At 35.1% G+C, this 12187-nt stretch overlaps 1 protein-coding gene across 1 annotated transcript in view; it reads left to right on the top strand.

Annotated features, from left to right (window-relative positions):
* Icmt (isoprenylcysteine carboxylmethyltransferase ste14) overlaps positions 1-11673 on the top strand; it is a 67894-nt gene extending 56221 nt beyond the window's left edge. The window contains exon 4 of the mRNA XM_090391460.1: positions 9418-11673. Within this exon, the coding sequence (XP_090247586.1) occupies positions 9418-9600 (183 nt within the window). The 3' untranslated portion in view covers positions 9601-11673. The remainder of the gene's footprint in view (positions 1-9417) is intronic.
* The last annotated feature ends 514 nt before the right edge of the window (positions 11674-12187 follow it).

The following is a 12187-nucleotide window of genomic DNA, read 5'->3' as shown; positions in this document are numbered from 1 at the left end:
TAGAAAATTTATTTGCCGGCGTATAAGACGCACCCCCTTTTCTGTACACATTTTTTAGGAAAAAAACTTTATCACTGAATATTATAATGAATTTACAATATTTCAAATATAAAATAATAAGTAGGTCTACTTTCAACAAATACCTAATCTAACTAGGAAAGAGTCCCATCTTTTAATCTTCTTCGTCAAAACCCAGAAATTCATCTCCAGAGCTAAATGAAGAGACACTTGAAACCTCTTCTAAATCAGAATCTGAGTCCTCATACAACAAATTGTCCTCAGTGCCATCCAGTGCATTACTAATTCCACACTTCTTAAATGATTTAACCACAGCATCCCATGAAGCTTTGACCCACTCACAAACTTGCGAAATGCTAGGCTTCTTCCTGATGGCGTGACCTCAAAATCTGAAGACTGCATCAAGCTGTTCTACTTCCCCCTTCATAAATCCCTTAAATGGTTTATTAATACAGACATCTAAAGGTTGAAGCTGACTAGTTAGACCTCCTGGAATTACAACTAACTGAGTTTTTAACATCTGTTCTGTGAGAACGAAACTGATCCCATACTAACAGGGCAGGCTTCTTCAACAGTCAATTTGGTCTAGACGTCCTACAGGGCACCTAGACCAAATTTTATCTATCATTACTTTATTCCTCCATCCATCCATCCATCCATCCTTTTGCATGAACATGTACAAACACTCCTTTAAGCAGTTTTTTTCTTTGCGTCTTCCCTTTAAAAATCAATAGTGGCGGCAATTTTATCCCATCAGCACAGTAGGATAAAACAACCGTGTAGTGAGTTTATTTGTGCTCAGAAGTTTTAACAGTAACACTTTTTGTGCCCTTGGAATCTACAGTTTTGTTTGAGGGCACATCAAAAGTCAGCAAAATCTCATCCATGTTTCTTATTTGCGCAAGTTCAAAATTTTCTCGTTTCCTTGCGTTAATGACGAATCGATGAAATTCAATTTGTAGACACTGAAATTTCTGCTTTTCTGTGGTCTAAAATCCAAGTATTCAGTTCTGTCTCAAGTTCTGGCCATTTTGCAGTTCCACTTCGTAGATTATGTTTATTGTGAGTTGCTTTTTTTAGATCCTCTTCCTGATTCCGTCAAGTTCTTATCATTTTCTCAGTTGGGGATACCCTGAAATGCCTCTCTGCAGTCCTGTTTCCATACGCAATCACATGCAGCTTGTATGCAATATTGTAACAATACCGACGTTTCTCAGCCATAATTTGCCAAGAAATTTAGAGAAAATTTAACGGCAGAAATTTATCACTGTTCCCAACAACTGCGACAATGCGACAACATTTGGAAAGTTTAAACGAACAGGAACACAGCTGTGATCATCGATGACAGTGCATGGGCATCCACTGAACTCTACATAGCTGGAATGATCTCATACACCGCAAGGAAGCAAGAAAGAAATCACATAACTCGGAACAGAAAAAATTTCCAGAAATGAAAGTAATAAAAAAACTGAGTATCGGCGTATAAGATGCACCCTGTTTTTCAGACCTATCTTCAAAGAAAAAAAGGTGCATCTTATACGCCAGCAAATACGGTAATTTAAACTGTGCCATTAATATCATTTGATTAGCATAAAAGACAATAAGGCTGGAAGATTTCTCTCTCTCTAACACAAATTCCTTCAATAAAACTTTACACAAACAGTTGTGGTCTATTCTTTTACTTAACTTTACGCTTCAGCTATCTCACTTAGTTTCCCGCTCACAAGTCCGATTTATTTAGGAACAGTGCAGTTGTAAAAATAAACAATCAGGCAGCACTCCTTTAACAAAAAAATCAAAACACATTTTATTTACATTATTATGAAATATACATGAATTAAACAATGGGGAGATTGCTTTCTCTATCCATCTTTAAAAATCGTTTAGCACAAATTAGAACCTTTTTACTTCAACATTAATTAATCTCTTTAACTCAAAAACCTATTAACTCTTTGCTTACAATTTCAACTTATTAAACTCCTGGTTTACTTGCAAAGAAGTTAGCTACCTCTCTGTTAAGTTACTTTTACAAGCTTTATATCAACTTCAAATATGTCAATAGGTTCTCTTTAATGACACTTCTTGTTACTGTTAATCTAAATCTTAAGTGTCCAACTAAAACACATAAGAGTAATTGTACAAAGGTATATAACTTACAAAGGCTCTGTATCGCACATTCGGTCAAGAGTCTTTCACTAAAAGTTCTATGGCAATTCTTTCAATTCAGATCTCAAGCTTCCTCAAGAAATCTGGCATCAGCAGTATCTCACCGGGAACGTACTGGGCTGTGGACTCGTACAGTTCCGCAAAAATGTTGCTCCCCCACGGTGAAAAGAATAAAATCTTCCGAGCAAAGGTGCTTCGGATAATTTGCCTTGCCTTTTCTCCTCTGCTTGGGCTCGCCGAAAATGCCTGGACTACTGCCGCTTTTGTCTGCCATCTTGAAATAGCTCGAATTGCCGCCAACTGTCTCACCAGGATCCGTCTCTCTGGACTGGAAACTTTTCTCCGGCAATTGGAACGTCTCCTTTCGGCAATTTGAAGCCCTGTCTGTGGCCTAGAAGCTCTGTCTCCAACTGCTGGAAGTGGGAAGCTCTCTGGCGACGTCTGGAACCGGGCAGCTCTTTTCTCTACCGACGTCTGGAACCGGGCAGCTCTTTTCTCTACCGACTTTTGTCTCTGGGAAGCCCTACATGCTTGGCTCTGTCCCTTTTTATTATGCCTTCTCTGAGACCTCGCACGAAGTTTGTAACCCCCGAAGAAGTTGGCATGATTCTTTCATCTTAAGTTTCAAGTTCGGCCCGCTCTTTGTTTTCTTCTGTGCCTTCTTTTGATTGTGAGTTGCTGGCCATCGGAAAGTTGTTTGAACCTTTCTGACTGACTTTGGAGGTGTTTATGTGCAGAGCTTGTAAGCCTTTCTCATATACACACAAAGTTTATAAACAACCTTTTTTATGCTGCCATGTAGATCTATTACATACAGCTCTGGCTGCAAAAACATCACCTTTGTTTTTAACACTAACATATTCTTATTAAAGGAGTATATACAGTTAATTTCCAAAGGGCTATTTACAAAAACATCTAGTACAAACTATACAGAGACAAACAAGGTTATTTTTACAACATTCACATGGGACTTGACCCCAGTAAAAAAATCAATGTAATGTGCTTTTGAAAATTTAAGCTACAATTGAGTTTTTACACTCTCTCTCTATCCGTGCTTGTTACTGTGTTCTTCAACAACCATGTAATCTGATTTGCTGTTTTGGTTACCTTTGCACTATGCCCTTTGCACTCTAAACTTCAACTCCCTGTCCACAATCACACCCAAGTGCTTGGCTTCATCAGTTTAATGTAGCTCATTTTCATCAGTATAGTACACAGCTTCTGATCTCTTCCCAAAGTGCATCACCTTATTATTGATTCACTTTGGGAAGTACATCACATTAAACTGGCAGCCATTTCCCTTTTCCCATATTGCTAGTCTGTCTTCCTGCAGGATCTCACCATCATTTACCATTCCTTTTCCCAGTTTAGCATCATCAGCAAACAACTGAATATTTCCTGTCAAATTATTTCCTATATCATTGATATACAAATATTAAAGAACACTGGATCAAATACCGAGTCCTGTGATACACCACTGGTCGCTTCTCCTATACTCAACTCCTTCATAAACCACTCTTTGATATTTGTCCCTTAGCCACCCTGTAATCCAGATCACCAGATTCATATCTATTCTCATTTGCTCCAACTTATGCATGGAGTTCTATGTAAAATCTTGTCAAATGCTTTTACAGTCTAGCAGTATCACTGAGTAGTCATTTCTGTTATCCAACTCCATTGTCACTTGATTATAAAAAAGTAAGCAAATTACTAAGGCAAGACCTACCCTTTCACAAAACCATGTTGTCCCTTATAGAATATCATATTCCTATCCACCCAGTCCTGAATTCTTTCATCAATTTCTCCAATACCTTCACCACCACTCTTGAGATGCTGATTAGTCTATAATTTGCTACTTCTGTCTTGGAGCCTCCTTTGCAGTGGGACTATTTTGCCCTCCTCGCTCTCTCTCTCTCTCCCCCCCCCCCTCTCTCCCTCCACTCCATTGGCACCTTCCCAGTACTGAGGAGGCTTAAATTAAACAGCTTGGTCAGAGGAGCAGATAATTCTCTTGCACATTCTCATAATAGACAATTCAATATGCTATCTAATCTCATGGCACCGTTTGTATTGAGGTTCTGCTATCAGTCAATGTCGCATCTGGCATTGCAATGTAGTCACCTAGATGGTACACTACTACAAAATGCTCACTCAGTAATTCAACTGTTTGGTTTGGTTCTGCTAATTACAAGTATGTTATATTAATTTAAATTCATAAGTAAAATCGGTATAGAAAGAATCTAATTAAAAATTCTGTCTACACAAGATTTTACAGTGGGCAGATGAACTGATGAACGATGATTTTTTTCCTTCTGTAAACCGGGTCTTTTCTTATGAATTTTTTCGTCTAGTCTGGTTAAATGATCAGAATAATATTCCCCAGTTATTGTTTTACCCCTTTCAAGATAATTAATAAACAAAATACCTTTAACATCCCAAAACACTGATGCCATGACCTTTCCTACTGATGGAACCAACTTTGTCTTCTTTGGCACTGAACAACCGGCTTCCATCCACTGTTTTGACTGCTGTTTGGATTCCAGTGTGTAATGGTGAATCCAAGTCTTATCCATATAGTTTTATTCTTGTTCAAATGATCCAAGCAGTGTTCAGAGATTTTCATACGAGCACGTTTTTGATCTGCTGTGAGCAAGCGCGGCACCCATCTTGCGCATAACTTTTCCGTTTGCAATTTTTCATGCAAAATATATCCTACATGTTCTTTTGAAATGCCTATAGTCTCAGCAATTTCACACATTTTGACTTGCCAGTCATCCAATACCATATCATGCACTTGATCAATGATTTCTGATGTTGTTACACTTTTTGAATGTCCTTCACGTGGATCATCTTCAAAGCTACGGCCACGTTTAAACTCGGCAGCCCATTTCTTAATTGTCAAAAACGAAGGAGAAGAGTGCCCATCAACTTTTATAAACTTCGAATAAAATTCTTTTGGCGTTAAACCTTCTTTTACAAAGAATTTTATAACCACACGATACTCAGTTTTATCCATTTCAAGTGACTCTTGCTTCGAACGGCTGTATAAAACAAACTACTTGATAGAATGACTTGCAACTTAAGTATAAAGAGCTAATAAGCTTCATTTCGGCAATGAAAACATTACTTAAATTAAGGGGATATTAAATCCCACATAGTTTTAAAACTGAATAAGAAACTCAAAGATTGGAATCAGAGAGTTTCTTGCTGAATATAGTAAACTATAAAGTATCGGCGAACACTTAGCGTGAGCTAATTCTCTTTAATAATAACTCTCTGATTCCAGTCTTTGAGTTTCTTATTCAGTTTTAAAACTATGTGGGATTTAATATCCCCTTAATTTAAGTAATGTTTTCATTTCCGAAATGAAGCTTAGCTCTTTATGCTTAAGTAACTTAATGGTTGCACCTGTTTGGAAAACTCTTTCGCAGAGTATATAAGTTCTTTTCGCTATACACTTTGGTATTAGGTCTAGCTACTCACTGATGAAGCCTCAAAAAAGGCTGAAACCGGTCTGGGTAGTGACCTCCCTCCATAATGTAATAACAGCATACATTTCCTAGGAAATGTGTTTTTACGTTATGGAAAATACCTAAGAATAGCGATCTGAACTTTCCTCTACCTTTGCAACGAGTCGTCCGGTATTGTACTACGTACTAGGGTCACTTGCATTAGCTCACGCTAAGTGTTCGCCGACACTTTATAGTTTACTATATTTGGCAAGAAACTCTCTGATTCCAATCTTTGAGTTTCTTATTCGGTTTTAAAACTATGTGGGATTTAATATCCCCTTAATTTAAGTAATGACTTGCAATTTCACATGGATTCTTATGACAGATGTACCAACTCAGAAAAAAAAATCTTGCCGATAGTGTTGCCATCTATGGTCGAGGCCGAGAACTTTTCAGACCACCCTCGTACATTCTCCCTTACACTTCCTGAATTACAGCATCAACCAATTACATATTTAGTCCTGTTCAACTCTATTCTCACACCAGATAGCTTCACATGAACAGTTCTCTGAATCTCTGTTCCTCTGGTGCACACTTTTGCCCTTTTTTGGCTTTAATTCCTCTTTAATTATCATTAGCAAAATCCCTTCCACCATCCTGTTCCTTCTGTCCTCTCTGAAGACACTGTATCCCTTGCATTCTATTCCTTTGACCATATCATCCTCACTCAACCACATCTCACTAATGCATGTAACTTTTGGTGAAGTTGTGCTAACTAATGTCAAAAATTCTTCAACCCTATTTCTAATACTTCTGGTATTAGTATACATAAACTGCAACTTCATCCCACCACCTCGTGTTACTTCTTCTGTTACTCAGCCTACTGAAGTTAACCTGGGGTGCTGCATTTTGCATCATTATCACTCTCCTATTTACTAACTTCTGTGTTACCTTGCCCCATGCTCGCATGCATCCCAACGAAACATCCTAGTTTTGCTGACTTTGTATTTCCAAACTCACACTGAACAACACTTTCACAAGACTTCTGACACCAGATCCATTTAGATGCAAGCCATCCTATATAACTCCTTCCTTCTATGAAACTCACTCCACAAATCCACAATAATTAAAACAAGAATATGGTTTCTTCTCTGATGTAATAAATAATTTATATCAGCTTGCATGGGGAGATTCATGTACATGTGCCTTATTAGGTACATCTGTATTGAACGGTAAAGAACTTGACTTTGTTAGCATTCAGAAATGTGTTAGCAGAGCTAATCTCAGGTGGTCACTTAAACAGAATGGAAGAAGAAACAAAACAAGTATTCTTTGGCAGGAAAAATATCCAGAAGAAGAAGACCAAGATCTAGGTGAATAGATACAGTAAAAAAAATAGTGCTTTAGAAAACAGAATATTATCATCAAATTCCTGATATGTACCCTCGAGGGGGGGGGTACAGGATACGATATTATGATAGTACTACATGAAAAAGTTGCACCATGACTAGCATCAACATTACAAACATCCGATCAACAATTTTCTATTAACAAATCTTATCTTATCTACAAACAACTTACCAGATTAGCCATGGGTAGCCCCCCCCCTCTCTCCTTCTTGTGCTGACTTATTCATGGAAGACCTAGAGGATAAAATCTTATCCCAAATTACCTCAAAACCGAAAACTTGGTACAGATATGTTGATGACATCTTTATCATTTGGAATCATACAAAAGAAGAACTAATGGATTATCTCAACCAAATCAATAGTTTCCACCATACCATCAAATTCACATTAGAAAAAGATGAAAAGCTTCCATTTCTAGACATCCTAATAAAAAAAAAACAAACCAATAACAGTATCAACCTGTCTGTATATAGAAAACCTACGAATACTGGACGTTACCTTCATTTCAACTCGTCTCATCATATATCCCAGAAACTTAGCATTATCCATATGCTTAAGAAAAGAGCTATACATTACACAACAGATCAAGATGACTTACAAAAAGAATTAACTACAATATCCAGAGAGCTATCCTTAAATGGTTATCCTAAAAGACTGCAACAATATCCTCTTTTCGGATATACCACAAAGACAACGTGATGACACCCAATACATCAGTACTATAACTATTCCATTTGTCAGCAGTATTTCCAAAAAATTGGCTATCCTTCTAAAACCACACAATATTAGAGTAACATTCAAGCCAGTCAATACTATTCGGAAATTTTTAAGATCACCGAGAGACCCTCATCCATTCTACAAGTACTCTGGAGTATATAATATACCTTGCTCCTGTGGTGTTAGTTACGTTGGTCAGACCTCGAGAAGCTTCAAAACGAGACAGAAAGAACACATAGGATGTGTCAGAAACAACAGGCAAGATATTTCAGGCCTTTCTTGCCACTTTGCCTCTACCAACCATCTCATTGAGTAGGATAAGAGTCATATGCCCTAAATAGAAGAGAACTACCATTCCGGAACCTTCAAGGAGGCTGCTGCGGTTGCCCGTTCAACAGGAAACCTAAATAAGAATCAAGGTCTAATCCTACCGGAAATTTGGAAAGCTTTAATCAGATCACTAAACATCAAAGAAATGAACTTTCACGCCAATTACATTATGTCTCGTAACAAATAAATCATGTTCCCGAGACATGTGCATTGTCTCGCACAATACTAATTTTGTATGAATTAGAACTGTCAGTTAAAACCTGGTCTGTTACCTTCATATAGCTTACCAATTGTATTCCCTGAAGATGCCGATAGAAAAAATCAGCGAAATATGTAGGACAATAAATTAAAAACCCACTTGACTAACATTCAAAAAAAGTGTTTTAGTTAGTTACAACAGTAGCATCTTTTCTAACATTATTCATCAAATGTTCTCATTGTTAAATAGTTTAAGCCTAATTAAACATTTCTGGGAAAAAAACAAGCATTTTTAAGCACCGAGTTAGATAGGCAAATTTGTACCTACGTATTTTTAACTTAATGTTTAACCATACTGTATTCAAAAGAGAGAGAGAAAAAAAAATCAGCTAACACCTTTTTATTCCCATATACGGGAGTAGGCGAGGCCATTTAGCCCTATCTAACTTTTGGAGACAGAGTGGGCAGTTCAATCTCCACTGGTACCAATCAGAGATAGATGGCCAAAGGCTTTCACTAATTAAGCGGTACACAGTGAAGAGAGAGACGGCTCAAATGTGCGGCAATCTCGTAGTCCCTAACCCTAACACAATATATTTAATGTCTGAAATAATGTGGGTTCTACAGTCGATTTTCTTGAGTTTACGGGACGAAAAACCCGCTTGCCCGTGCCAGAGATCGACTAACTCGGGAACCGGTCAAAAAAAGGCTTAGAAAAATTTCCTCTAGTCGCCGACTAGACTCGAAACCAAGTCTTCTTTCATGCAGCCAAGCGCCGTCGTGGTGTGCAAACGCCACATCCACTGAGCTACACGTAAAAAAAAAATAATAATAATAAAAATAAAAAATAAAATAAAATAAAAATAAAAAAATAACGAATCTTTTGACTCCATGGCAGTCTGATGTTAATAATGATAATCAAAATTCAGAAAAGGAAATTTATGCTATCTAAGGATTTCATAAATCTGTTCAGAATATTGGATAGAACAAATTACACAATAAATTCATAAAAAAATTCTTCAAAAATTAGCTGTTTCAAATTAAGAATGCTATTGTTTGAAATAGAAGTGTCATATATTGCTAAACGTAATTTTTAATATGTGTAATATTTTTCTTTCCTGTTTCAGATCATTCTTTGCAACCCACTATGTTTGGTAGGGTATACTGTAGCATCATGGAGATTTTTTAGAGACAGGATAATGATAGAAGAGATCACATTGCTTAATTTCTTTGGAGAAGATTATATATCTTATCAGAGGAGAGTACCCACTGGATTGCCTTTTATTAAAGGTTACAGACTTGAATTATAGTGACTTCTCATAAGTTATGAGCTTTACACCGAATAATAATAGATGTAGCATGTCTCTTCAAAAATAGTTTCTAATTGTATATTTAAAATATATTGAAAAGAGGATGGAAATGAATGTAATTTATTTCAAATTTTAATTATTTAATGTCTGGTAGAGTGTTTAGAATTTCCATAGTTAAATACCAGTGTATTAAATACTTAATCATATATTGTGACTAAGTGCCTTTCCCGGGGTTAACAGGAAAGATGTTGGCCAGAAATAATAATTAACATATTTCTTTATAATTATTGATATCGTTGCTAGTAAAAATAGTCAACACAGTTGACTAATTTGCGCCATTTTTTGATCAGAGCAAATATGTGAATTCATTAATAAGAATTGAAGTGTTTAAAAAAAAAAAAACTAACTAAATCATGGATTAAGATTTTTGATCTTTAGTTTTATGAAAAATTAATATTTTTAGCATTGTAATGAGACTTGTTTAATATTGCTGATTTTGCATTTCTTTAAGTAAGGATTCATTTTTCTGTTGCATGTACTTTTGAGATTGTGAAGGGGGAAACTAGCTATAGTAAGCTCTCATTATCTAAGGAAAATTTTCTGCTCATGCTTATAGAACAAACTTTGATTTTAGAATTTCCCTGCATATTCCTGTGAAATATTTTTTTTAGTATTTCAGCTGTGTAAGTTGCAATGTGCTTTAAAAATCTTATGTATATTCCTTTTCCATAAAGTCACATGTTATGCAGTGATGTAAAATTAATTGCATGTACTCAATAAAACTACACGTTGCCAAATGGATACTACATGTTAAATTGCTTAACTGGATTATTATAACTGGTCTTCTAAGGCACAACCAATTAGTTACATCAATTCTATTATCTTTAGTCAACATTACCATCTTACATTGACTCTGTTCACATTATGGAATACCAAATATCAAGTTTCTTTCTTTATTTTAATTTTTATTTATTTTTAATATGTTCAATGTCCTGATTTTCCTCAGAACTGGTATATCTGGTCGGTAATCTTCTTAATGATTTCATTTCCAACCTGACTCTGATCTGTAAGTTGAAACTGGTTTGAATACTGTATAGTATATTTCTAGTTTAGTATTTCTATTCATCTGGCTTCTGCACCATATTAGCTTTTCTTGTTCTGTTATATATTTAATTTGCCTAAATAGTGAAATGTTTTATTTGTTTGGTATTGTTCTCCATTGAGAATTCAATTGATGTGTTCTGTATTCTTGCCTGTTTTCATGGTTTCTCTATTTATTGCTCATTTTCATACTAGATACATTGCAGCAGTTATTCAGTTTAGTTAAATAAAAATGGTTTATTTATATAAAATATAAATAAAAATAATTTTCAAATTACTGTTTGAAAATGTGTGGTGTATTTAGGATATAATGCGATCTACATAAAGTCAAGCTAAATTTAATATTCAGTTTTATCAGCTTTCCATCTGTAATGTAATCCATATAGATAACAAATGACAGTGGACATATCGTGCATTTTTAACTTGACTTTGTTATGTCAAACCATCTTCTTATACATTCTTTAATTCTAACAACTGGCTTATAACTAGTTAATTTTTGATACGTCTCCTCAGAAGGTGTAATGGTATGTTGAGAGTGTCATGCACCCTTGTTTTATTCTCTCACATTTTATGTTCATCTTGAATATTACAGAGTTGAATATTTTTTGTTACACATTTATTTACTCAATTTATTGTAGTGTAAATACGTGGTTACAAGTCTGATGGTCTATTAATATCAACAACTGGGCCAGCCTCATTTGCCACAAATTAGTCTAGCAAACCATCCCACAGCATTGTGCTGTAGGTTTTGCAACCTCAAATGTGTGAGAGGTTGATATAAAAATAAATTAAGTTTATTAAAGTTTAAAATAAAAATTAATTTTTAAAATATTTTTGTACTTAATTTTATTGCAATGTGCAGTATAATTATTGCTTCATTTTTATTTATTGATTTGAATTGTTCCTAAAAATATTTTTTATTAATGATTTAAAAAAATAATGGTTTCTGAATATTTGTTAATAAAATGTTAAACTAAATGTTTAGTTACATAAATCATCTCAAGCTATAAGCTTGAAAACACGTTTGAAAAATTCCCAAAGTGAATAGAACTTTAGTTTTTTTCCTAACACACACATGATACTTATATTTATACAGGGAATTTATAAAAATGTATAAATAAAACAGTATTAGAAATAGCCAAGCTTATTAGATAGAGCTATCTCCTCTCCAACTAAAGCCAAAATAACATCTAATAAATATAGAATTAATAGAAATATTAATAGAAAATGAAAAATAATAGTAGAAATTAGCAGATGGAGTTAACCCACTCTCCAACCAAAGCCAAAATTATATCTAATATAAAATTTCATTATTATTACATGACACCTCCAAAGACTCATCATGTGAAGGTGCACCACTACACACCTCAGTCTCCCTACTACTTAATTCTATAAACACACACACACAACGACACTACTTCATCAAAACTGTCTGCCACCCTTCACCACAACAATAGTATTTTTATTAAATGAAATTTTTATATTG

This window comes from Typopeltis vanoorti, chromosome 4 (genome assembly GCF_054136105.1).
Source record: "Typopeltis vanoorti isolate ZY-2024b chromosome 4, IOZ_Tvanoo_1.0, whole genome shotgun sequence".
Lineage (NCBI taxonomy): Eukaryota > Metazoa > Arthropoda > Arachnida > Uropygi > Thelyphonidae > Typopeltis > Typopeltis vanoorti.
The sequence above is the reverse complement of the archived record's forward strand: the minus strand, read 5'-3'. Positions and strand labels throughout refer to the sequence as shown.